Consider the following 27,087-nt stretch of genomic DNA (forward strand, 5'->3'; position numbering starts at 1 on the left):
CAAGAGGCTACCGAGGAGGTAGTGGCGTGTTACAAGAGCTCAGTGGAGCTTTGGCAGGACATGGATTAGTATGCTTCAACTTCCTACGAGGTTGGTTTCAATGTCTTCGAGCGGAGAGCATTGCGCCACTATCTCGAGCTAGCCGGTATTGTGTAGATTTGGGAGGCCTATGATGACAAACGCCCCTGGCCTCAGATGAACTTGTTGATGAGGAGGGCAGAGGCAGCAATGATGATGATGGAGGTGATGAGGCCACCAATCTCCCTTCCACGGATTGAATTGCTATGGATTCCTTTTTCTCTTTTTTTTTGTTGCTTCTGTAATGGCTTGGTATGTCGAGCTTTCATCTACTGTACTAGCTATTTAACTTAATGAAACTTTCTGGTTCCAAACTTGTGTGCAATCATAAAATTTTTTATCTCATTCTTTTTTTTTTGGGTGGGGGGGAGTTCCTCGGCCTTTCCTTGGTCGATATCTTCGGCCTTCAACTGGCGTAGTGGTAGTGTATTCCTATCTCTCATCTTTGGGATGCTCAGTTTTCGGTCTCAAGAGCATTTGGGGCCCTTTGAGGGCTAGCCGTTGCTTGATTAGATCTGACAGACTTAGTAAGTGAGTGGAGTTTGATTGACTATCCTCAAGCCTTGATGGGCGAGGGCGTTCTTTTCCGCTTTAGGCTTAGGCCATGGGCAGTTGAGTCAAGTTAGTCAGCAATGCGTTGCCAAGCTATGTGTTGTGGGCTCGAGCAATTTGGAGGTCAGTCGAGTCAGGTTGGTCGGCAATACGCTACCGAGATATGCGTTGTGGGCTCGATCCATTCAGAGGCCAACCGAGTCAGTGAGTTGTATCAAGCTGCACATGTGTTGCATGGTCGCGTAGCGCAGTCGTGTAGCTTAGTTTTGTAGCTTGGTCATGTAGTGCGGTGCTCGTGCAGTGATGTGTGCGTGCATGTAGTGTGTTAGGAAATTAACACTTTTCTTGAACAATGTGCTCTTTATTATCATTGAATCATTGGTAGTATATTCGAAGGTTTCCTGTGTTCCAACTCCTCAATATTGGTCGACCATCAAGGTCTTCGAGCTTGTAGGTGCCCGAACTAAGAACTTTGGTGACTCTATATGGCCCTTCCCAATTTGGTTCGAGTTTGCCTTCCCCGGGTGCGAGCATTATAACTTTGCAGAGGACGAGGTCACCTATCTTGAGCTCGCGTCTTCTGACTTTGGTGTCGTAGTATTTCGCCATTTCTCTGCTGTTGTGCTACCATCTTGACATGTGCTCGGTCCCGGGCTTCCTCAATTAGGTCTAACTTTGCACGGAGGTCTTCGTCGTTCTGGTCCTCATCGAAGAGCTCGATCTAGAGAGTTGGAGAGCAAATCTCTATAGGTACCATAGCTTCGGCTCCGTAGGTCAAGCTGAAGAGTGTCTCTCCGGTGGCTGTCTGCAGAGTAGTTATGTATGCCCAAAGTATGCTCAGTAGTTCCTCGATCCACCTCCCCTTGGCCTAGTTTAACCAAGTCTTCAGGCCGTGCAATAAGGTTCAGTTGGTTACCTTGGTCTGCCCATTGCTATTGGGTCGGTGTACAGCAGTGGTCAGATAATCGATCTTCAGGTCAGAGCAGAGGGCCTCGAACTTTCGGTCGGTGATCTGTGTCCCGTTGTTTGTGATGAGGATACACTGAATACTGAATTGGTAGACAATACTTTGCTGAAAAAAGTTTCGGGCATTGTGTGCAGTAATGTGTTCCAGAGCTTTGGCTTCCACTCATTTGATGAAGTAATTCACTACCACTAGGAGGAATTTTTTCTGAGCAACCGCAATGGGGAAGGGGCCGAGGATGTTCATCCCCCATTGTGCGAATGACCATGGGCTGGTGATTGGCTTTAGGGGGACTGCAAACTGGTGATGGAGATTGGAGTGTCGTTGACAACTGTCGCATTTTCGAAGTAATTGAACTACGTCTTGCTTCATTGTCAGCCAGAAATAACCTTGCCGAAGTGCCTTATGTGCTAGGATGCATGCACTAGGATGGTCTCTGCAGATACCTCACACGCACATCCTACCATGCATTGGGAGCATCTCCTTTAATTTTAAGTTATTATTCACGGGAGATGTTCCCAATGCACGGTGGATGTGTATGTGAGGCGCCAATTGTGAGTAGCAGATCCCGTCTCACCTGCTCACACATCCGGCATCCCTACCTATAAAATACCAACACCGTGTTTGGGGAACATCTCTCTCAATGACAAGCGAGATATTCCCAATGCGCATATGTAATGCTGTGTGAGTAGAGACGTGGAAAAATGTGCGTAGCAGATCGAGTGAGCCCGTTTATGTCCCATCATCGTTGTCCCAACTCCCAACACGTTAAACTTCCAATACACTAGTGCAAAGTACAGTAAAGAGAGGAAGGCACCGTTCCACCTTCCCGGCTTTCCCCACAATTCCACGAATTGTCAAAATTACCCTCAAAAATCATCTCAGTTCCAGGCAAAAACGAGGATTTTTTCGTCTAACAGAGATGAACAAAGCGAATATTGTCTTACAATATTATCATTTTACTGTAAAACTATAAAAGTGGAGGCAGTACAGCTTTCACTCCAACAGTCCAGCTTCTCTCACTTTCGTCTTCAGTTCTTCGTCGCTCTCTCCGAGTCTGCTCCGTTTATGCTCGGCTTGTTTGCTCTTCTGGAACGTAAATGCACAAGACCTCCATTAACTTCTCTCTCTCCAGTTCATTTTCCTCGCTAAGACGGTGAAATGGTGGGAAAGGGGAAAGCAGTATGGGTGAAAGATTCATCAGCGAAGAGGAAGCGTGAAGATAATACAGATAAGTCGAGTCTCCAGAAAAGGAAAAACCACGGAGTTCTCCAATTCTTCGACGACGATGCGGCTGTCGACAAAGACGTCGAGGAGAGCAGCGAAGATGATGAACTTGACGACGATGGTATACTTCACTTTTTGCTTTAATTTCCGTGGAATTTGTTTTTGGGGTCTATGCTATATTCATTTCAGCCCCTAGGCCTAGGGTTTCTTTTCCGATCGTTATTTTCTATTTTTGTATTGTTTTGTGAATATATGCTTAGAGCACTTTTTAGGGCTTATTTCGTGGCTAGATCAAAGGCCCTCGCACCTGAACTATTATGCGGACAAATGGGAATGCGGATGTGCATCAGCATTATTCGTACATGCATGCTTATGTGGGCTTGCATTTTGTGTTTTGATCATACACGTTTTTTGTCTAAATGTTGAAATAGTTTCGGGTTTGGTGTGTGGAAAAAGTACGCAAGTATTTGATTGTTGCTTGTGACGACATCTTTTGAGTTCTCGTTTTAGAAGGCATGCGATATTTGTGCATTAATTAGCGTTTTTTTTTTAAATTCTAATATATGGGTTCAGATAATGTGATTTATTTAAATGGATGGTACGTAATCATAGTAATTCAGGATCTTTTGGTTATCGTCAGCAACTCAGCATTGATTGGCCATGCACAGGTGGTTTGTAGATTATATTTCCATTAGGAATTGAATTCGAGCAAGAAAACAAATACTTATCAATATTTAAATCGTATCCAGGGAAGAAGCAAGGGTTTGGATTTCACTGATATATATGGGAAAGCCATAAATCACTTAGTAATTTGAGGACAAAATTATGGATGAAGATATTGGAAGGACATCTTTTATTGTATTATGGACAGTGAACCAGTTCTTAATGCAGTTTCAGGGGTTGCTGTTATATGTCTTCTTCTCACAAATCACAGTTACGGCATTGGCACTTTTAAGTTGTTGCCCAAAACGGGGAGAACAGAACCCGACTAAATAGGTTAGCAAAGAATTAAAAGCGGTTTTAACTGCTTAAGACACAGATTGGTGACTTGATGTAGCTAACTTACAGCTAAAACGCATGCAATAACAAAAACACTATGGTACTGCCTTAGTACCTTAGGCCCAAACAACCAAAAAGAAAACCTCCAAATGTTAGCTCTCTTGACCTACCTGAAAATGGCCTTCTTATTGTACTTGCAAAAGAGATTCCAGATTCAAGTGCCTTTTCTTTTTCATGCATGTTAGAAATTTAGAATCATAAATTTTAATCACACTTCGAAGCTTATGAACCTATTTATAAATTATAGTACATAGCTTGTTAACTCCTTGTTCTTTACATGGCCAGTAAGAATCATTGCGCATTGAATTTCGTTCACCTCCTGCCTGTGTCAAGCTATACGATATCTCTTGGAAGTTGGAACTTGAAACTCCAATATTTTATGGAAATGTTTATGATATCTCAGACTCTCCCTTCCCCTTCTAGAATACCCTTTTTTGCCATGTTTATATCATCTGAAAGAAAGGGTGTGCAGTCAGCCAATCAACTTTTTATCCACTGCAAGCTGGCCTTGTTTACTTGGGCCTTCATCTGAAAGAAAGGGTGACCAGTAGGAATCATTGTGCATTGAATTTCGTTCACCTCCTGCCTGTGTCAAGCTATACGATATCTCTTGGAAGTTGGAACTTGAAACTCCAATATTTTATGGAAATGTTTACGATATCTCAGACTCTCCCTTCCCCTCCTAAAATACCCTTTCTTGCCATGTTTATATCATCTGAAAGAAAGGGTGTGCAGTCAGCCAATCAACTTTTTATCCACCGCAAGCTGGCCTTGTCTACCGGGCCTTCATATTGAAAATTTTTTGGCATATCCTAACCCCTTCCTGAGAATACCTAGGACTGATGAAATGTGTAAGGAAGTAGGGGTGATCCTTTGGCTGGGCTCTCCTAGTCCTAGGATGAGGCATACATGGCCTGAGTTTTACTTATAACCTTGGCCTGCCTTACCAGACAGTAAATAGGGCTAGGCCTGGCTCGCCTGGGCCAAAATGTAGGTCTGAAGTTGGGGTTTGGGTTGTTTAGGCTGAGCTTAGTGCATCCTGGACCTTTATATACGAGTTATATATTACAAAGTAGAATATAGAAGTGACATTTAATTCAAAAAGGAGAGATGCACATGGGAGGTTGTAAAAAAAGCAGGTCTTTGTTACAAAAAGACCAAAAGCTACTGAATTGATAGGAAAAGTATTTGCACTATAGAAAAAAATCTCTGGTCCTGTTTTAGCCATGGTTCAAAGTATTGTTACACCTGTGTATCGGCAGAGGTGTATTGGTATTTTAAATGATGCGTCTTTTATTTTTTTATTTATTTTTTTTTCAAATTTCAGTTTTAAGTATAATTTTATATATTATTTAATAAAAATGGATTCACGGAAACACCTGTATTCAGGTGTAACAGGCAGCCAAAAATATGATACGATACACCCAATATGGGTTGTATTGTATCAAAACCTTTGTTTTATCTAAAGAATCAATAATTTGGTTCAGCTCTCTAGGAATCCACATGAAGCTACAGCAAAAGGTAAGCAGAAAGCTCACTAATTTCATGATATTTATGTTATATTTTATAAATAGCATGCAAGTAGTATAAACATAACAAATAAGTAGCATATATGCAACATATGCCTAATGTATTTGATATGCAAATAAGGTATATGGTCTTTTTTTCGTACAAATGTAGATTTATATTGTGTGTAAATTCAAGTTGGCCTAGCAAGGCTCAATTTGATTCTTACCCTAATGTGAATCTAGGGGCATCAAAGATAACTTGGCACATGGGGAAATATAGGTGGATAAGATTGGTCAAAATATCAAATTATTTGTGATTTTGTATTTGGCCAGGATACTTGGCTTCCTTAGAGCTGAAGCACCAACTAGTAGTGGCAATCAATTACGGAATGGAATTTTCTTGTATTTTTTTTATCAACTGTACAGTAGTGAGTTGATCATATTGTGGTTGGGTTGTGTTGGTCTTGAGGCCACCTTTTCCTTTATCCCATAGCTTTTGAGCGTTGGATTTGTCCTTTCTTTTGTCTTTGAATCAGTAAATCCATTTGTTCTTGTTGCTGACTCAAGAAAGGAGAGAGAAAAGTTAAAAAGCAAAAAGAGCTGAAGCATTGAACAACCTTTGGCCCTATTCTATGAGATAGCTGGAGATGATCCCACTATAGTCCAAATACTGGTCACCAAGAGGCTCATTTTGAGTCCAATTTCAACTTAATGATTGCAGTATTCCATGGGCAAGCTGGCCAGTGGCATACTATAGTTCAAAACTCCAAATATTGGCCCACCAAGACGCCCAAATTCAACTTAGTGATTGCAATTCTTTAAGGGGCAAATCCTTATCAACTAAATGATTTGCATTAATTTGTTGCAGGGAAATTTATAATGCAAAAACATCTTTTGTTGTCCTTTTTTAGATGTCTTTAATGTGATTTGTGATTTTGTATGAACTAAAATTTGTATAGATCATAAGGGTATTTTCTTGTAAGCTCTATGTACTATTCTAGCTGCTTATCTATAAAAAATGAGTGAGCAATTTGATTCATCTTATGATCGTGAGATTTGAATTGTTATGCAATATAAGAAGTCAGGTCCTTCAATTATCATTTCTATCTTTCTTTGTTGTTTATTTCTTTTTCTTTCACTTGATTCTCTTAACCTCAATCCCTTTTCCCTTCAATACATCCAAACCTCTCTACATCCCCTTTGAATCCTCGTTCCACACTTTTGATGTGTGCAGCTTCTTTTTGAGTGGTTATTCTTTATCAATGACTCTTCTTTGAATGTTTTTTTTTCTTTCAAAATATGGAACTAATTTTTCTTTCTTTGAGTCAATGTGGTTTTCTCAGTCAGTTCATCTTGTTACATCTTTTATACTGGTTGCATTACCAAATGGGGACAAAAGGACAGGATATTATGAAGCATCATTCTTTACTAAGCTTTGCATATCTGGGAATGCAATTTTTGGGACATTATGTTCAGATATCAGGGAATGCTTAGGATCGGAGACCAGGTGACAGCTCAATGCGACCATTTTCAGTATCTTGGTTCAATAATTCATAAGAAGGGAGAGATTGAGGAGGATGTCACCCAAAGAATTAGAGCAGGTTGGGAAAAAATGGAGGGGTGCATCTGGACTTTTGTGTGATAGGAGAATACCACTAAGATTACAAGGAAACTTCTATAAAACTGTTGAAGGCCAGCTATGTTCTATGGAGCAGAGTGTTGGGCAATCAGGAACAACATGCTCAGAAAGTGAGTGTGGAAGAAATGTGAATACTAAGGTGGATGAGTGGAAAAACTAGAATGGATAGGATCAGGAATGAAACCAACTGTAGAAACCTAGGAGTAGCTCCAATAAGTGATAAAATGAGAGACAGTAAACTAAGATGGTTTGGTCATGTGCATGGACCACCAACAGCTCCAGTTAGAAGAAGCGATTTGTTACAAGTGGAAAGGGCTAAAAGAGCTAGGTGCAGACCAAAACGGACATGGATAGAAGTTGCAAGAAACAATCTAGCATCCTAATGGTTATTTTGTACACACATGTTGATTATGAGCATTGTTTATGAGGTAGTGGTTCTTGAAAACAAAGTTAATCAGTATTGTTATGTGCGTTGTTTTGGCTAAAGGATTTTTGCCCATTTTCCTTGCTCATCAATTTTATTTTAGCATTCTCTGTTAGTACCTTGGAAACACCTTTCAAAGAGCCCAAGGGAGAGTTATATGAATGAAATTGATACATTAACAAATTTGACTTTATAAGACAGATTAAGATGGATTACATTTAGTTTTAAAATTGGCAAGTACAACATTATAAGCAACATGCCTATAATGGTTCTACACTTCTAGTTGCATCTGTGAATTTGCAATATAATAGGAATTATCTATAAATGGTTTAGGAGTGTTATTGACTTGTGCTGTTTGTGTCTTCTTTGGGTTAGAAGAGATTGGAATATGTAATTTAAAAGGTCACTACCCAATGTTCATCCTAGCTATTTGGGGTTTTGGGAAGGCTAGATTGGGTACGGTCCTAATCATTGGCATTTTTTTGCACAAAGTGGTTACCCTTAGATCGAGCATGTGTTTCCAGGCTTGCTAGACTGACATTTTACTATTATGCCAAATAACGGCCCTCACATCATAATTTGTAATGTGATTACTTAAAATTTGTAGGTTGGAAAGTAGAAAAGAAACTTGTCCTTTTGTGGTTGTGTTTCCAAAGAATTCAATTAGTGCTATGGTGTGAGTTAAATGTTTTCTTCTGGATTGAGCATGCTTTCTCTGTAGGCTTATCATCTCAACAAATAGTCCTTTGGCTTGTGAAGTAATTGATTGATGCTTTCTTTTCTTTTAAAATTGAGTTATGGTGGATATAAATTGGAAAAAAAACACTTGTTTCATCAAGTTTGGTGGAAGCTCAATGTGCCAAAAATTTCATGTGATTATTCCTTTTTCTGACACTAGAGTGGTGGTTTCTGCTGTTAAAGGTCTATGAAATATTTTATTGCTTTGGTCACATGCAATTATTACTTGTGGAGTTATGCTTCTTGTGTTCCATTTATGTAATTAATATCGATAACCTTTGCAACTACCTTGGGATTACGATTATTTGTCTTTTCATTTTTCACTTTCTTTGCCCCCCAGATTTATTCTTGTTTTCACTTGATGATTACTTCATGATTGAGTGGTATTGAGAATTTCTGGAACATTGTTTTGTATGGTAAACATATGATTTATTTAGAGGGTAGGACTATAATTGTATGCCTTCTCTTGATGGTAGAGTCTTTTTATTACTAATGGGATGAATATAATGACATTTTTTGAATTATGAAAAAGACCTTGGATGTATCATTCAACGTAAGTAATTTCAATTCCTTTATGTGTTCTTTCTTGAGAGAGAGAGAAGAGAAGAGAGAGAGAGAGAGGAGAAGAGAAGAGAGAGAGAGAGAGGTTCGATTGAGAATCAAAGTCAAGGGCTGGCGGCTACCAGCTTGTTATTTATACTCATTTAAAATAAGAAGATCAAAAGTTACAATAATGCCCCTAGCGGCAAATCCTAACATCAAACAAATAACAAGAAAGAAAAGAAAAACTAGCTGACAACATACTAATAGAGAACCAATAAATAAGTTTCACAACACTCCCCCTCAATTTGGGTTGTATATGTCTATCATGCCCAACTTGTCACACAACTCATTGTGCCGCGAGTATGGAAGTCCTTTTGTGAGGACATTAGCAAATTGTTCCTTGGAGTTGACATAAGGGATGCAAATTTTCCTTTTTTCCAATTTTTCCCTTATGAAGTGTTTGTCTACTTCAATGTGCTTGGTCTTCTCATGTAGAATAGGATTGTTGGCGATGTTAATGGCTGCCTTGTTGTTACAGTAAAGAGACATAGGATTATGAACAACAGCTCCAAGCTCCCCTAGAAGATTTTTTAGCCAAAGAACTTTAGCCACCCCATGTGCCACAGCTTTATACTCCGCTTCAGCACTTGACCTTGCTACCACACTTTGTTTTTTGCTTTTCTAGGTCACTAGGTTTCCTCCCACAAATGCGCAATACCCACTTGTGGACTTTCTGTCATCCACAACATCTGCCCAGTCAGCATCTACAAAGACTTCTACCTTTAGATGATTATGCTTACTAAATAGTAGACACTCTCTTTGTTGCCTTCAAATGAGGTTTCTTAGGAGAGTGTATGAATTGGCTCATGACCCCAACTGAATAGGCAATGCCTGGACAAGTCATGGACAAATAAATCAACTTCCCCACTAACCTTTGGAACTGTTTTACATCTTTCAGAGGTTCACCATCACATTTACCCAATGATCAACATCCGTAGGAGTATCTGTTGGTCTTGCACCTAACTTGCCTGTGTCTTGTAACAGATCAATAGTGTATTTCCTTTGAGAAATGAAGATACCCCTTTTTGAGCGGGCAACTTCAATTCCAAGAAAATACTTTAGAGGACCTAGATCTTTCACTTCAAATTTAGATGCAAGGAATTGTTTCAACTGTTGTATTTTTGAACTCCAATTTCTTGTAATGATGATATCATCCACATACACTATCAAAACAACAACCTGTTCCTGACATCTCTTCACAAAGAGTGTGTGATCGAATTGACATTGCTTGAACCCTACTTGTTGAACTGCCATATGAAACTTACTGAACCAAGCCCTGGAAGATTGTTTCAAACCATAGAGAGACTTTCTTAGTTTACACACCTTATTTTCGCTTCCCTTGGCAGAGAATCCTGGGGGTTGAACCGTGTACACCTCCTCCTCTAGGTCACCATTTAAAAAGGCATTCTTAATGTCTAGTTGGTGCAATTCCCAGTCAAGATTTGTAGCTAATGATTTTTTTTTTGATCAATAACAACATTTCATTACTTTTTCACAAAAGTTACAATTTGCAGCTAATGATAGAAGAACTCGAATTGAGTTCATCTTAGCTACTAGAGCAAATATCTCATCATAGTCAACTCTGTACACTTGAATGTACCCTTTGGCTACTAATCTTGTTTTATACCTTTCAACTATCCCGTCTGCCTTGTGTTTAACTCTAAACACTCACTTACACCCCATTGGGTCTTTCTCCCTTGGAAGATCTACCAATTTCCAAATTTGATTTTTACAGAGGGCATTAATCTCCTCCTTCATAGCATCTGTCCATTTAGGGTATTTTAAGGCTTTTGCAACATTTTTGGGTACAGGGATGCAATCAATTGCAAATAGGAAGGCTCAGTATGGGGGGGAATGTGATCATAGGAGACATATTGGGTAATGGGGTGTTTGGTAGTGCATGACCTGACTCCCTTTGTTTGAGTAATAGGAATATTAAGGTCATCCGTAGTAGGAGCAGGGGTGCCAATATGTGTAGTAGGGTTTGGACTTACCTGATGGGAGTCTGATGGTGTCGGATGCTCAGTGTTTGGTAGCTCCACATCTCTATCACATTGCTGATCTCAACATCGTGTACGTTGGAAGACAGAAAGGGTGCCGGGTTCGGAATAGAAGGAAGAGAGACTTGGCAGACCTGGGCCTACTTCTCCTCCTCCACACTACTCTCCCCTTGAGGAGAAGCAGGGAAGATCGGTTCAGACTCAAAGAAGGACACATCCATAGAGACAACAAATTTTGACTAACGGGATCAAAGCACCAATACCTTTTTTGAGAGGAGGGATACCCCAGAAAGATACAAAGAATGGATCGAGGGTCTAACTTACCCCGAGACGGAGACAAATCATGGGCAAAGGCACGACAACTAAAGACTCTCATGGGAATGGAAAATAAAGGGGGCTGAGGGAACGACAACTGGTGGGGCCATGTAGTTCAGCACTTTGGAGGGCATGCGATTGATGACATAAGCAACTGCAAGTATAGCATCCATCCAAAACCTTTTTGGAACATTCATGTGTAACATCATCCCTCGAGCTACCTCAAGGTGTTTGCTTTTTCTTTTGGCAACACCATTTTGTTGCGGTGTTCTTGCGCATGAGCTCCTATGAATAGATCCATGGGAGGAAAAACTCATTAAGCTCACCATGGAAATATTCTTTGACATTATTTGATTGAAAGATCTGTATTTCAACATGGAACTGCATAAAACACCATCCTTTGGAAGTCTTTCACGATCTTTGAAACTGCATCGGGAATACCCATGTATTGTGGGAGAAATCATCGATCAAAGTAATAAAGTACTTGTGCCTGCCCTCAGAGATTATAGTAGTAGGCCCTCATACATCAGAATACACAATATGAAAACGAAAACTAGATCTTTTATTACTTGAATGAAAAGTTGTTCTACATTGTTTGCTCAATTGGCATGTTTGACATTGAAAATCGCAGAAGTTAGATCCTGAAAAACACATGAACCAAGAAAAAAGGTTACACTATAGTTTAAAGAGTTTATGATGCTACCGATTGAAAGCAAATTTATAGGATGTTGGGGAACATGCAACACACTATTTAGGTTAAGGCCTTGGGGAAGGGATATTGATCATTGGCTTGCAATGGAGGAGAATGATCCATCTGCAAGCAGCAAGCCTCACTTAATCCCTTCTTGACAAAAGGTTATAAGTCTGAAACAAATTTGGCTTACTGGTCATGTAGTTAGAGGCCCCTAAGTTAATGGTGCAAGGGGAATCAGTGGTAGTAGTGACATGGAATGCATAAGACACATTACCTGATATAGATGCAAATGAAGTAGGAGTACCAGTAACAGAACTATCCATCTGTTGCAAAGCCCTAGCATATGACTCCAAGTGATCTCTGAAGGAATTCATGATATTTTCCTTGGGGTTAGAACTAGTAAAGTGGTATCAGGTAGTACCAACAACCGGAGTATCTTGGTAATGAAGAATCAAATATGGAATTTTCTCAAATTTGTTTGTTTTTTTTTGTATATTTGGACAATATGGGTATTTTCGTCATTTTGACCAGCCCAATGTGGAGTTGGGATATAGCATCTTGCTCCTATAGCTTAGTAGTGCTTGTCTTTCAATTTTCAATTTATTTGCATTAGTAGATAGAAAGTTATTGTGTTTCTTGATGCACAAGACAAATAGTGGCACTTTTTGTAATTATGGTGAACAAAGTTCCGGGCCACACAAGTCCCTCTATAAATAGATGTATTCTCTTCCTATTGAAACTAATGAATGAATGAATGAATGAAGATTTCTTAAGAGCTCTCTTGCTGTATGGAGTGGTTCCTACAAACCCTAGAGTGATTCTAGGGCCCCTTGGAGTGATTCCTTTGGATTTCTCTTTCTTCTCTTTCTCTACCCTTTCTACTCTCTCTTCCTCTCTCCTTCTGTCTTGTATTAGTTTGTTCCAACCCCACTACATCACATGGGTTGCCAAATGTGTTGTATTCGGCTTCTTCTGACCTTGCACTTTACCATGTTCTTGGTTTTTTTTTTTGATAATTGAAATGATTTTATTAATCAGTAATAGACAGTAGTACAAGGTCTTCAGGAAAGGCACAAGTTGCAACCTCTCTTGGCTAGTTAAGTATAGATTTCCAGATTAATAACAACTTACAAAGAAGCACAAAAAAGCTCTTCCCTAGAAACCCCCTGTTTGGCTAAAGCATTAACCATAAAATTAGCAGACCTATTAACCCATTTTACCTCAACTCTCATATTGCTGGTTAACCGCTTTACTTTTTTGATGAGATCTTTGTAGCCCCAAATGGTAGTATTCGGGTTTAAAAGCCACCTTGTTACCACCTAAGAGTCCCCTTCAACTAGGAGATGCTCCACCCCAAGCTAGTTAGCGATCTGAATTCCTTGTACTGCACCAAGGATTTTTGCCCTTATGGAGTCCTCCACTCCCACTGATCCTGAGAATAAAGAAATTATGTTGCTGTCCTTATTTCTCAGGATACCCCCTATACTTGAAGACCCGAGTTGCCTTGGTTGCTTCCATCAAAGTTTAGCTTGATGACACCTTCCAAAGGCGGAACCCATTCTAATAGAGTTCTGTTCTTTGTTGAAGTGCTAGCTATTACTAGCCAATTCCTCCACAAGTCATCAAGGGAAAAGTCATAAAAAATATCCACGGTTTTCAGCCAATGGATTGCTCTTGTTAGGATGCGTCCTTCACTGCCCACTTCGGCTTTCCGTTAATTTCCCAATATGTGTCACGTGTATGTCGCAAGCGCCGACAGTGGGTACAAAACAACTTGTCTTTATCATCAGCCTTCTTGGAGTCGTTTTTCTTCCCCATATTGTTATTACCTATTGTAGCCAATGCTACCTGTTGCTCCTCCTCGGTTGTAACCATCATACTCCCCCTACTTTCTTCAGATTGAACAAGGGCATATACCTCTTGAACTAAAGGCAACTCTTTGCTTCCTAAGATCCGAACTCTCAAGGGTTCATGAGCAGGGTTCAGTCCCAACCAGAAAGCAAATACTCACTGTTGAGAAACCAACTTCTTATAGGACTTAGCATCATCATCATGTTTCCACTCTATAGCTTGATAGTGATCCAATTCTTTCCATACGGAAGTCAGGGCTGAATAATAGGTAGACAAACTCCGATTTCCCTGTTTACAGGTTGAGGATTCAGCTTGCAACCATAGTTGTCAAGGCGACGCCTAGGCGACAAGGTGCCCTTTTAGGCTTGCCTCGCCTAATCGCCTAATAGTTTTCTACTTCCTACTATAAAAAACTTTTTTATTCTTTCTTTTTTGAGATTTTAATTATAAAATAGACATTATTAAACTAAAATAATCATTTTGTGTGTTTATATACTAATTTCTTTTTATTATTTTCTTATTTATTATGGTTTAATCAACACAAACATTGCTAAATGCTGTATTGAATCCTCAAAGACTTAAAAACCTGAACCAATAAGTAAGGAAGAACTAAAGATTTTATCTAATCAACACATTTTTCTCTTCCATATATTCTTCTTCTTCTTCTTCTACTACTACTACTACTACTACTACTACTACTACTCTTATGAAAATCATGAATAGTTATTAAAGAAATATGGTTATGGTACCTAGGGAACTACCCTAGGATCTATGTTTTTAACATAAAAAATCCATTGCCTAGGTGCCCCCAAGTCGCCTAGCCTCACCTTGGCGCCTTGAAAACTATGCTTGCAACTGGTAAATCTTGGCATAATGCCTTAAGCTCATAATAGGTGGTTTTGGCCTGTTCCCTAATCTCACTAGCGGTGTCTGCCTATATAAAGTTCTTCACATCGGGTTCCATGGCTGCAAGGAGCCAAGACATTACCATACTGTTTTCTTGGTCCCACCTATCATGTTCAGCTATCTCACACTTGGTTTCTTTCACTCTGCCATTTATGTAACCAGCTTTTCCACTTGTTATCAAGTTTCACACTTTTAGCCCATTCCAGGTAATTCAGGCCATTTAAAGGGATAATTGGCATGGGAAACATCATGCTTTCACCCCCCATACCAGCTGTACTATTAGTTGGTGTAGCTCCAGATGATGTTGAATCATAGTTTGCCATTGAGAAAAAAGGGTCACAAATATACCAGACCAGATCCCTCACAAACAAAATGTTAAACTTCCAAGAATTTTCACTTCCGGAATGAGAAAGATAGTGCTGAAATCAGTCCAGCAATAGTTCGGTCCTTCAGTAATCAGTCCAGCGACTAGTCTACTAACAGGCTACTGAAAACAGTCTACTAATAGCAATAGTTCGGCCACAAGCAGTCATTTAAAAAAGCCTACTAACAGTTCGACACAGCACATGATTAAAAATAACACATACCCCTCTCCAGTGCCTGTACGAAGGTGTAAACCTCAAAACCAAGGCCTTCACAGCCTTTCACAGCATAGACCACAGAGAAAAAAGGGGACACATACCCCTGTCCAGCACCTGTACGAAGTTGCAAACCCAGAAAAAAATTTCACAGCATCGAACTAAGAGAGGAGAGTCATTCCAGCACCGCCCCTCTTCTATTAGGGTTTCCTTGGTGTTACGACCAAGGAAGAACCCAAAGAACAACAGCCACAAGAACTCTGACCAGTCCGATTAGAATTCTTGGTCTTTCATGTCCAAGAGATCAAGAGAAAAAAAAGGACTGAGATTCAGATGAAAAAAAAATTTTTTGAGCCCAGAATTATAGCTCTGTTACCATGTGTTCTTTCCTGAGAGAGAGAGAAGAGAGAGGAGAAGAGAATGAAGAGGACAAGAGAATGAGAGAGAGAGAGAGAGAGAGAGAGAGAGAGAGAGAGAGAGAGAGAGAGAGAGAGAGAGAGAGAGAGAGAGTCAAAGTTAAGGGCTGGTGGCTACCAGCTTGTTAGTTATATTCACTTAAAAATAAGATCAGAAGTTACAATAATGCCCCTGGCGGCAAATCCTAACAATAAACAAATAACAAGAAAGAAAAGAAAAACTAGCTGACAGCACCTAGGTTGACAGCATACTAACAGAAAACCAATAAATAAGTTTCACAACATTTTAGTTGTTTTTTTGTTAGTGAAATGATAATGAGTTTGCTGCTGTTTTTTATTTTTCTTGATTGTCAACAGATTTCATGGATGAGATTGATGCGGAAATAAAAGACAAGAATGAACAGGGAAAAGCGCATCACCTTCCTTTCTTGCCGAAAGAAGAGGAGCTGAGTGATGTAGAGCTTGAAAGATATCTGGAAGAGCGCTATGGGCCTGGCTCACACTATGTTGCACACAAAGAAGATGATTATGAGGCTAAAAGATCTGATTATAAAATTGACCAAATGCCTTCTATTAATGATCCAACCATATGGAAGGTCAAATGCACGGTGCGTTTTCCCTTTAGATTTTTTACCACTTATTGGCATGGTTGCATTTTTTTTAAGTGTCTTATTGAGCACCTGTGGCTGGTTGTAGGTTGGGCGTGAGCGATATTCAACCTTCTGCCTCATGCAGAAGTATGCTGACTTGCAAAATCTTGGAACTAAACTGCAGATAAGTTCTGCATTCGCCCTTGATAACATAAAGGGTTTTATTTATATTGAAGCTTATAAAGAATGTGATGTCACTGAGGTATCTTCGTTTATCTGTTATCTGAAAGTTAAAGTTATGTTAGTTATCATATTTTGTAAAATACCTGTTAATGTATTTTGCTATCATTTATTATTATTATTATTATATTGTATCTTCTTTTATCTGTTATTGGAAAGGTTAAAGTTATGTTATCATATTTTGTAAAATGCCTGTTAATGTATTTTGCTATTCTTTATTATTATTATTATTATTATTATATTTTTTTATAAAATCCATTATTAGTCTATGAATGTTTTTCAAAATTTAAAGGACTGATTTGGGCATAATGTGTGTTCCTTTTTAGGCTTGCAGAGGGCTTTGTAGTATTTATTCTACTAGAATGATACTTGTCCCGAAAAATGAACTTTCTCATTTGCTTTCGGCTCGAAACAAATTAAAAGTTTTGCGGGGTATGTGGGCCCGCTTGAAATCTGGGAAATACAAAGGTGACCTAGCACAGGTATAAAGTTCATTTTTAAGTTGTGAACTAACTGGTTTCAAACTATATTTAATTCTTGTCTATGTGAACTTTGTATAGGTTGTTTCTGTCAATGACAAACGCAAAAGAGCAATGATAAAGCTGATTCCGAGAATTGATCTGCAAGCTATTGCCAAGAAACTTGTAATAACTCTGTTTTTCTTAGAAAGTCCTTTTTGTTTATTGTAGCTATTACAAAAGAGCTAGAAGTAAAATACTCCTAATAGTCATGCTATATTGCATTGTGAATCAACTAGGGGAGATGTGTGTGAAGAATATATTGTGCTATTTTCCATGCTATAGTAGACATCCTGCCATCTTTAACATCTAGAGACTTGTGCTATGCACAAGGTGACTCAAGTATATCTATTGTTAATTTTTAAGGGTTCGAGCTTTTGATGATGGCACAACTATTAAAGCAAGGCACGGATTAGATGATCTTGACCAATCAATTAAATTAATCCTGAATTTTTGGGCCATATTTAACTCGGGTATTTTCTATTCTTTATGCACGTGAAAAGATCAACTTCACTTTTCATATTACCTTCCTGTATCTCATTGTTTTCAAATCAACATGTGTGATTATCTAGTCAGAATTGATGTATTGATGACTCACTGGCTCCCGTTTAGTTATGGGTGCATATGATTATAATCAACTCACATGGTTGTAAGGTTCATTTGTTGCTTGTTATTTATTTTTTAGTTATGGGTGCATATGACTCACTGGCTCCCGTTTAGTTATGGGTGCATATGATTATAATCAACTTACATGGTTGTAAGGTTCATTTGTTGCTTGTTATTTGTTTGTTTGTGAAAAGATTGTTGGAATAGGTTCCCATTTGTTAATTTCTTCTGAATTAACATGTGAACTATCTAAGCTCTGGAGAACTTTTTCTTCCAAAAGCTACCTTATCCAGCCATGTTCTAATCGTAACAAGGCAACGTAGGTTGGTACTTGGTATGCCTCAATGGTGAAGTCTATGTTTTCGTTAGCTTGTATATCCTCTTTACTTTGTTGCGGAAACTTTGTTTTTTTAATAATGAAAACTTATGGTGAGATAAGTAAATTTATTTGTTAAGTTAGTGGAAATTATATGAACTAAGTAAGGATTAAAAAGTGTGGCAATTTAGGTCTAAATTTCCTGGTGCCAAAAGTAGAGAGCCCCATGGGTGAAAGGAGGGGCAGAAACACACAATTTTCTTTTCCTCCATAAATTGGTCTGTGATGTAAGAAGGGATAATTCATCTCCAAAAATAAAAGTGGGCAGAGAGTTGTTTGGGGATGTGTAGGATATAACAGATGCTATAATCCAGTTATGCTTGGTGCTGTACTTGGAAAGAGTGCTTTTGGAGCTAAGTTTTGATGGATCAATTTGAGTCATATTACAATAGCACCAAGCATAACGGCTCTATGTAAGCCTTCTACAAGAGATGATTGTAAGTGTATAATGATGAATTTATGAGTGTGGGGGAATATCAAAATGATAGATTTTTTATATAATTCAGTGGTAATGAAACTTTTCTGCCTTTCATTCCACTTTCCAAAGGAGGGTGCTATTGTGGACTTCAGACCTTAAGTTTGGCATGAGGCCTTTAAGGTGTTATAGTGAAGGTGTTTGCAAAAGGTCTGAAAGCATGCTAGCTTATATTGTTTTTCCTTGCCAAATAGCTTTGTTTTAAGTAGATAGGCTTTGGATGGTGTCTCATTTGTTGATATCTGTGTGGACTTCAGAACTAAGATGGCGTTCCAGGCATTCTGTCCAAAATTGATTTGCAGAAGGCTTATGACTATGCTAACTGGCAATTTGTTGGTTTCAGTTACCTTTTTGATCAATTAAATTGTTTTTTATTGTTATTGATAAAAAATGTAATTTATTTTAATATATTATATCACATACAGGCTGTGTAATTTGTAAACTTCTTTCTCAGGGTGGTGGAGTAATTATCCGACAGACTGCTGTTCCTGCACCCAGATTGATCAGCTCTAGTGAACTTGAGTAAATTGCTAAATATTGTCTCTGAGTGGACAGTTTATGGTGTCTATGGTTCTTATACTTTCCTATATACATTATGCAGGGATTTCCGGTCTCATATTCATTACCGATGTGATCGTGAAACAGGCGAGGTTTATGAAATACTTGATGGTTTGATGCTGAAGAATGGTTATTATTATAAAAGAGTATCATTTGATTCATTAAGCTTCTGGGGAGTGCTTCCTTCAGATGATGAACTTCAGAAGTTTAAGACTTTTGAGAACCAAATGACTGATGATTCAGAGTGGCTTTCACGGCTTTATGGTGAACGGAGAAAAAAGTGTTCTGGTAAGGGTGGTAAAGGAACATCAAAAGGATCTGTAGGTACATCAGGGAGTAAAAAGGGGGGTGGTTTTCAACTGCATGATCTTGTTTTCTTTGGGTAAGACAGGCTTCTTTTTGCTTGCTTCTGTTGCAACCTCCAACTGGCATTCTTGTAATAAGAGGAGTTATTCATGGTGTCTTGTTTTTACTGTTCTCTTCCCATACAGTCAGAACGATTATGGTGTTATAATAGATGTGCAGGAGACTGAAACCTTTCAGGTAGTCAGACTAACTTTATTTTTAGGCTGTCTTTATTCCTTATTATATCTTTATTTGCTGTTTACATTTGACATTATGTGATCTAGATCCTAAAACATGACTGCGGAGAGTCAAAAATAGTGACTGTGGAGCTGCATGAGATAAAAATTGGATCAACTGATAAAAAGTATTCTGCTTTGGACAAGCAGATGATGAAAATATCTGTCAGGGATTTTATCGAGGTCTTAGAAGGTCCACTACAGGTGTAACTATATTTTTGGATGATGAGTTTTTTACATCTCTTCTATTATTTACTGAAATGGTTGTGTAATAAAGGGCTAACCCCCTGTAATGCTGTTATTTCTCTCTTGTAGGGTAGACGAGGGGTTGTTAGGCAAATCTACCAAAGCACCATCTTTGTTTATGATAAAAATCAAAAGGAGAATAGTGGTTTTTTCTGTGTTAAAGCTCAATTGTGTAAAAGGATTAAGCCTTTTAAGGAAGCCCTTCAGGAGAACATTGTATGGCTTAAATTTAGTGATATGATTTATTTGTTAGTGATATTATCTTACTTTTTCATGTTCTGTTGAATGCACAGGATGATGAATCAGGTCCGCCTGGTTTTGATGAGACCATGCCATCTCCAAAATCTCCGCTGTCACCTAAAAGACCATGGGTGGCGAAAGATAATAGCTGTGATTGTATGTTTGAGAGTTTGCTACCTATGTTTTCAGATTTATCAGATACAAATATGATTGGTACCTTACTAATTTTGGTAGCCTCAATGTAGTTAGCAGAAATCACCAAGGCAATGGAGGTGGAATATTCTCTGTTGGGCAAGCCTTGAGAATCAGGGTTGGTCCTCTAAAAGGTTACCTGTGCCGTGTCATAGCCATATATCATTCAGATGTTACAGTGAAGCTTGATTCTCAGCTAAAAATCATTACAGGTTTGGTGTTTGCAGTTACTTTGTAGTGTTAAGTGGTAGGTTACATTCTAACAACTTCTCGGTCTTAATTTTTTCTGCAGTTAAAAGTGAACATCTTACCGAGGTTCATGGTAAGAGCTGTGGAGGCTCTATTACGTAAGTCTTTTCCTTTTATGGCTTATTCTTTTTAGTAGCATAAAATAGGATATGCATTTGTTTTGCTTATAATTCCTGGAAACAGAGGATAGAGACAAGGCATAGACACTTTTTTTAGCAATCTCTAGAAGTTCTGAAATTTTCCTATTTGCCTTTGCCAAAGCAGGGATTCTGACATGAACCCATTTGGTGATTTTGGGAGTCATAGTTTCTCAGGAGGTATGATTATAGTACATTAGAAGGATGAAACTGCCTTGTCAGTTAATTTAGGGTAAACACACTTTTCACTAAAGAGGAAGAAACTGCCTACTTAGATGATCTATGATGAAAAATCTGTTCGTAAAAGTTGAGAAATTTCTCATTATTTGTTATGTGAGTTTTCTCTCTGTAAATTATTCTCAACTACATGTAGCATGCAATTACCCCCAATCTGACATGTATATATTGCTTTTTTTTTTCATTTCATTTTCCTTGCTCTTTGTTCACACTGAAGTAGTATTTCATAATGTTGTGCGCTGACATGATTCCTCTGTATTTTCAAGATTTTACAGAAGGAATGGGTGCACCAATGGAAAGCAGTGGATGGGATTCTGGGCAGAAATCATCTGAAAGGTATAAAAATGTCCACATTAAATATTAAATTATTCATTCTCCATATATTCATGCCTTAAAATCATACAAATAAATATTGGTTTACATTTAACAATATTTTCACCTTCAATACAGGTTTTTTACATTAGTGAAGAGGGTTGGTATTTAACATTTTCTTTGCCATATTGTGATTATTTAGCAAGAGTTCAAAATGTCTTTTTCTTTTTTTAATTTTTGATTGGAAAAGTAACTTTCATTGAAGCAACAGTTAAAAAAATACAAAGTTTGTCAACCAATCACGGCATGAGTGTTGACCCCATATTTTATTTCAAGGTTTACAATACATTTCCCAAAAGATTTTCTCTAAGGGTGCTTTGCCAAAGTATCAGTCAAACCATTGGCTGACCTCCTTTACTCCTTGTCCAATCAAGAAATCAAAATGTCATTACTAGATGTGGTATTATTCTTTTCAGTTCATCTACTTGTGCCTTATTAGAGTTCACATTGGTATCCAACTCAATATCATGCTCCCCAATTTTAGCTCATGTCAAGGTACTGTCTATGGGTGAAATTTTAAAGAGTACCAGTATTCTCTTACCTGTATGAAAACTAGGGTCCTTCTGTAAGATTCTTTGGGCCTTTTAAATGGGAGACCTTGAAGAAGAGAGTTGATGAACCTATATAAGAATATGGAGGAGCAAAAATGAATTCTTTTTAGTAAATTTTCTTGTTTAATAGTGGTAATACGATCCATGGTGTTGGTTGGCTTCCTTTTGCTCTTGTGACATGTAACTTGTATTTCTCATGGGAATTGGGGTGGGGTGGGGAGTAAGTGGAAGACCTTGAAGCGGAGTGCGGAGAGTTGATGAAGTCTATAGTATGGAAGATAAAAATGAATTCTTATTTTGAAAACATCTTGTTAAATAATGGTAATTACTTCATTTCTAATGTAGTTTTTCAGAAACCTTTAATCATGTAAATGCACACATTTTTATACTGATTATCTAGTTCTTAATCTTCTAGTCCTCTGGGTGCTTCTTCAATTTGGTGCTAGAAACCAATTGTTCTGCTAAATGCTACTGCTTATATCTTAGTTTTTTTCAGTGAATTAAAATTAAATACCATTGTCTTGTAGTTTAGTCTGCTAATTTGTATTTTGATGCTACTAAAATGGTTAGTTCTTGGTTGCTTTCTTCAATTGTTAGGTATCTTTTTGTTGAGTCATAAATCTAACTGCTTCCTTAACTTTGGTTCATCTATTGATAAAGACCTTGCCTATATTGCCCCAATCTGATACAGTATTGTCTGTTTGCAGGAGCACTTGGCCTGGTTTCTCTTCTGCTGCTTTTTCAGTTAGTCAATCAAATTTCTATATATTAGGCTTATGTTCTCATCTTTTATTTTATTTTATGGTATTTGGTTTATCTGATTTAGTTAGATAAATTGTTCATACTAACAGATCTCTGTACTTGAAAATTCAGATTGTATCACCTCTTGCAAGGCCTTTTGACTCCACCGATAGTGATCCCAAAAAAGGTATGTCATGGTGCTAGTTCTTCTGGTTTGTTAGAATCTACACGTGTAGTATACTTGTACTAATAATTCACACGCATGCAAGTGCATTTTTAGAGAAACATTAGACAATCCTAGTACAGACAAGAGAACATAATGACAAAGACCAAATGTTTGTTATGCTAGTTCTCCACTTCTTTTCATTCTGGTTTCATAAAATAATTCTTTATGTTCTGCCATCTAATTTGCAGTCCTCATCCAATTAAAGGTAATGTTCAAATCCTTTGAGAGGCTTTCTATCTCCCTGAACACATGCTTGTAAATCCTAGCTAGCCGACTGCTACATCTTGTCCAAGAAATAACCAGCTTTGACTCCCTTTCCACTTCTAGTTGCTGAAAGTTTGAGTGCTTTGCTACTTCTTGTGTTCTTTGTGTTTTTGTATCTGACTTAATTATTTTTACAATATACAGATGGAGAAGGTGACACCTGGGGAAGTAGAGCAATTTCAGCAACTGGTAATCAAATCTCGGACTGCTGGGATAAAGCAGCAGGCTCTAATGGTGATCAAAATTCATTGTGGAATATAGGATCATCTCAGGGTACTGGAGACCGGGGAAGAAACACAGACTCTTGGGACAGGTCTACAGCTAAACATTGCTTTGGTAGCAGCAACACCAATGGTTGGGAGAAAGTAGAGCCTCCCAGTGAAGGTAAGATTTGGCAGTTCAAGAGATGGAGAATGCTGCCTTTTTTGGTAATAAAATAAAACTTATTAAAATAATAAAATAAATACGAGAAAGGTGACTAGAAGTCACCCAAGAGAGGAAAAATTCCAATCCCACCCAATTATCAACAAGTCACAACCCGACCATGCAAAAGATGGAGGATGCTGCCTGACCTGACCTTCAATGGGAAGGTCTGCTTTCTCCCAATTATAATGGGGGTATCTTTGTTTGTGCTCTTATATTCTTTATATCTTTTGCTCACTTCGTCATTTTTATAATTCACAGATGGAGGGGGTGACACCTGGGGAAGTAAAGCAATTGCAGCAACTGGTAATCAAGCAGCAGGTTCTAGTGGAGATCAGACTTCATCCTGGGATAAAGTTATAACAAAACAGGGCTTTGATAGCAGTAGGACTGATAACTGGGATAAAACAGAATGTCCTATTGAAGGTCTGGCTGGAAGCTTAAGAGATGAAGGATGCAGTTGGGGCACTGAAAAATTAAATTCTGGATGTCAGGAAGACCATGCAAATGATGCAACAGGCTGTTGGAACAGTGCCAAAAGTGTATCTAAGAATGACAAAGGTCATTTAAGAACATCAGAAAATACACGGGACAAAGGTAGATATGGAAGTGAGAACCCTAGTTGGAAAGGTGAAGTTGAATTGCAAAACCAGCCAGATTCTTGGGACAAAGGCAAGGGTATAGTTGGAAAAGATGCAGATGCCTGGGGTAATGCAGTGGAGTCCCAAGTTCAAGGTCATACTGATAGAGCAAATCAAGAAGATGTGTGGGGTAAAGCTGCAGATAATTGGACGGTAAGAGATGGTTCCATTGGTGGGAAGAAAGATAGTTGGAATACTGCATCATCTGGAGGGAGGAATCAGACTGGGGGTTGGGGTACAGCTGGTAGTCATGCTAACAAGGAATCAGAAAATCAAGATCAAGGGAGCAACAACTGGACCATTTGGAGTAAAAATGACAAGGGAGACAGTTGTGGAGGATCAAAGGCTTTTGGTGATGAGGGAGCATCTTGGAGTAAAGACAAAGCGTTTGATGCAGAGGATGAAGCTAGTGGAAAAAGGGAGCTAAATGACCGCTGGAACATTTCTAGACGTGTTAATGCTGATCAAAGATATGGTTGGAACAAGGGATCAGGAGATAATAAAGCATGGGAGAAAAAAGATCAAGATCTTAGCTTGGGCAAGGCAAATGCTTTTGACAGGGGTCAGGAATATGGCAGAAGAGGAAGGGGAGGGCGTCGAGGAGTTAGAGATCATTTTAATGGCGGAAGATCCTTTAGTCGGGGGCAGTTTTCTGGTTGGAATAAAGGTGATCAAGACAAATGTTTTACAGGTGATGGATCATCTTCTAGAAACCAATCATCTGGTTGGAACAATGATCAACTGGATGGTTGGAATAGAAGCAAGTGTTCTGGTTTTAATGAAAAATGGAACAATGTAATTCAACATTCTGGGGAAACCATTAAAGATGATGCATGGAACCAAACCAAAGGTGAAGGTCAATCTGCCAACTGGAATAGAAGCAAGTGTTCTGGTTTTAATGAAAAATGGAACGATGCAACTCAACATTCTGGGGAAACCATTAAAGATGATGCATGGAACCAAACCAAAGGTGAAGGTCAATCTGCCAACTGGAGTGATGTCAAAGATACTTTTAAAAGTGGAGCAATGGGTTTGGAATCAGGTGGACAGAGAGGAAGGGGAGAACGCCAGGGTGGCAGAGGTAATTTTAACAGAGGGAATTTCTCTGGTCGGGGTCAGTCTTCTGGCTGGAAGACAGATGGTCAACAGAAACATAGGACTCTTGATGAAGCTTTCTCTGGAAACCTGTCAGCTGGTTGGAACAATGACACCTTAGGAAACAAATATTGCTCCACAGTAGGTGCTCAACAGAAAGGTATAATGCAATTCTATACTACTATATTTTAGTGTCCATTTGGAGGCTTTTAAATCAATCATGCATATGCAAGTGCATTTATCAAAATAAAGCCTAGTGGTTCTCTTGGCATTTCTTAAAACTTCAACTGTTAATGATCTATTTTCTGTACTATATCCTCATAAATTCTTGCTTCCCAAAATGATGGAATTGGTTTGAGTTAAGATCATCAAATAGGATGTAGTATTTTTATTGGGGACACGATGCCCCATGAATGGTAAAATTTGGTTTGTACTTGCTGCCTTTGATTAGTGAAGGATGCAGCGTGTAATATCCTATGTGCTCCACCGTGTGCATTTGGCATTTTGCATATTCATGTGCTTGTTTGCAGACATGTGCTTGTATGTACAAATTTCTGTAGTGCTCTTAATATATATGCAGCAATATTTCTCTTTTACTAATTTTGCCAGTATGTGATACACAGATGGAGGTGGTGAAACTTGGGAGCAAAACACTGTTGCAGAAACTGCTAACCAAGCAGGTACTGATCAAGTCCCAGGCAGCTGGGATAAAAGTGTAGGCTATAGTGGAGACAAGAATTCGTGGAATAGTGGTGCTACTGAGGATAAGGGGGTTGATATCAAAGCCGGGAGTTGGGGTAAGAGTGGAGGCTCCTGGGACAAAGGGAAATGTCTGGTTAAAAACGGAGGAGCTTGGGGCAAAGCTTTTGAATCCCAAGGGCATACCAGTAATACCCATCAAGAAGACTCCTGGGGCAAAGGAGCTGATAGCTGGATGGGAAAAGGTGGTTCAGCTGAAAATTGGAACACTTCAACATCTGCAGGATGGAATCAGACTGGTGGTTGGGATCGGGAGTCTGGTGGAAGAAGAGATCTAGAATCCCAAGGGCATGCCAGTAATACCCATCAAGAAGACTCATGGGGCAAAGGAGCTGATAGCTTGAAGGAAAAAGGTGGTTCAGCTGAAAATTGGAACACTTCAACATCTGCAGGATGGAATCAGACTGGTGGTTGGGGTCGGGAGTCTGGTGGAAGAAGAGCTCTAGAATCCCAAGGGCATACCAGTAATACCCATCAAGAAGACTCCTGGGGCAAAGGAACTGATAGCTGGATGGAAAAAGGTGGTTCAGATGAAAATTGGGGTCGGGTGTCAGGTGGAAGAAGTAGGGGTGGATATCGAGGTGGTAGAGATAATTTTCATAGAGGTAGATCCTTTGGTCGTGGGCAATCTTCTGGTTGGAATAGGGATAATCAGGGTCAATCTTCCGGTTGGAATAGGGATAATCAGGGTCAATCTTCCGGTTGGAATAGGGATAATCAGGGTCAATTTTCTGGTTGGAATAGAGATGGTCAATTTTCTGGTTGGAGTAGGGATAATCAGGGTCAATCTTCTGGTAAAGCTGGATGTGGTAACGAGGGTGAAGGTGGTTGGAGCAGGGGGCAATCCTCTGGTTGGGGATCATGATGGTTCTAGGCTGTAGGGCCTTTTTGCTTGGAACTGTGTCAATATTTTTTGTTTCCTCCCCTCTACTCTTTGTTGTACATAGACACGGTTATCGTCTTTTTATCTTTCCTGCTTGATATATCATATATGTATGCACTTGGTGGCTGCCCCCACTCCAGGCCTTTTTATGCCTTATTACAATGTGATGTGTAAACCTGAAGCTAAGCAGAACTACAAAAGAACTTTACCTTTTCCTTTTGGGAAAAGAGAAACTGCACTATATCAACCGGTATCAATGGATGTTTTGGAGGACGAGGAACTTGTATATTGCAAAATACTGACATGAACAGGATCTATTACTATTTCTGTATCAC

General features: G+C 38.8%; 1 protein-coding gene across 5 annotated transcripts; it reads left to right on the top strand.

Annotated features, from left to right (window-relative positions):
• Positions 1–2,597: 2,597 nt before the first annotated feature.
• KTF1 (kow domain-containing transcription factor 1) lies at positions 2,598–27,048 on the top strand. 5 transcript variants are annotated; one of them, XM_088969795.1, is made up of 20 exons: positions 2,598–2,942; positions 15,910–16,160; positions 16,249–16,404; positions 16,709–16,864; positions 16,943–17,026; positions 18,812–18,879; positions 18,959–19,297; positions 19,407–19,458; positions 19,545–19,700; positions 19,812–19,958; positions 20,036–20,138; positions 20,228–20,386; positions 20,467–20,521; positions 20,685–20,740; positions 21,064–21,133; positions 22,428–22,464; positions 22,594–22,648; positions 23,096–23,335; positions 23,636–25,270; positions 25,734–27,048. In XM_088969795.1, exons 1-20 carry the CDS (start codon positions 2,756–2,758, stop codon positions 26,732–26,734), a joined length of 5,007 nt encoding a protein of 1,668 aa, XP_088825921.1. In that variant the 5' UTR covers positions 2,598–2,755; the 3' UTR covers positions 26,735–27,048. The 5 variants fall into 5 exon arrangements, with proteins under 5 accessions (XP_088825921.1, XP_088825923.1, XP_088825922.1 ...); XM_088969797.1 differs by having other exon boundaries at positions 21,073–21,133; XM_088969796.1 differs by having other exon boundaries at positions 20,688–20,740.
• Positions 27,049–27,087: the final 39 nt, after the last annotated feature.

This window comes from Nelumbo lutea, chromosome 2 (genome assembly GCF_056320005.1).
Source record: "Nelumbo lutea isolate HS-2025 chromosome 2, American lotus-T2T, whole genome shotgun sequence".
In the NCBI taxonomy this organism is placed as follows: Eukaryota; Viridiplantae; Streptophyta; class Magnoliopsida; order Proteales; family Nelumbonaceae; genus Nelumbo; species Nelumbo lutea.

Coding starts and splice junctions, on each gene's coding strand:
- KTF1 (XM_088969795.1), top strand. CDS start 2,756: ATGGTGGGAAAGGGGAAAGCAGTATGGGTGAAAGATTCATCAGCGAAG. Junction 16,161..16,248: donor TATGGAAGGTCAAATGCACG/GTGCGTTTTCCC, acceptor GGCTGGTTGTAG/GTTGGGCGTGAGCGATATTC. Junction 19,459..19,544: donor AGGAGACTGAAACCTTTCAG/GTAGTCAGACTA, acceptor TATGTGATCTAG/ATCCTAAAACATGACTGCGG.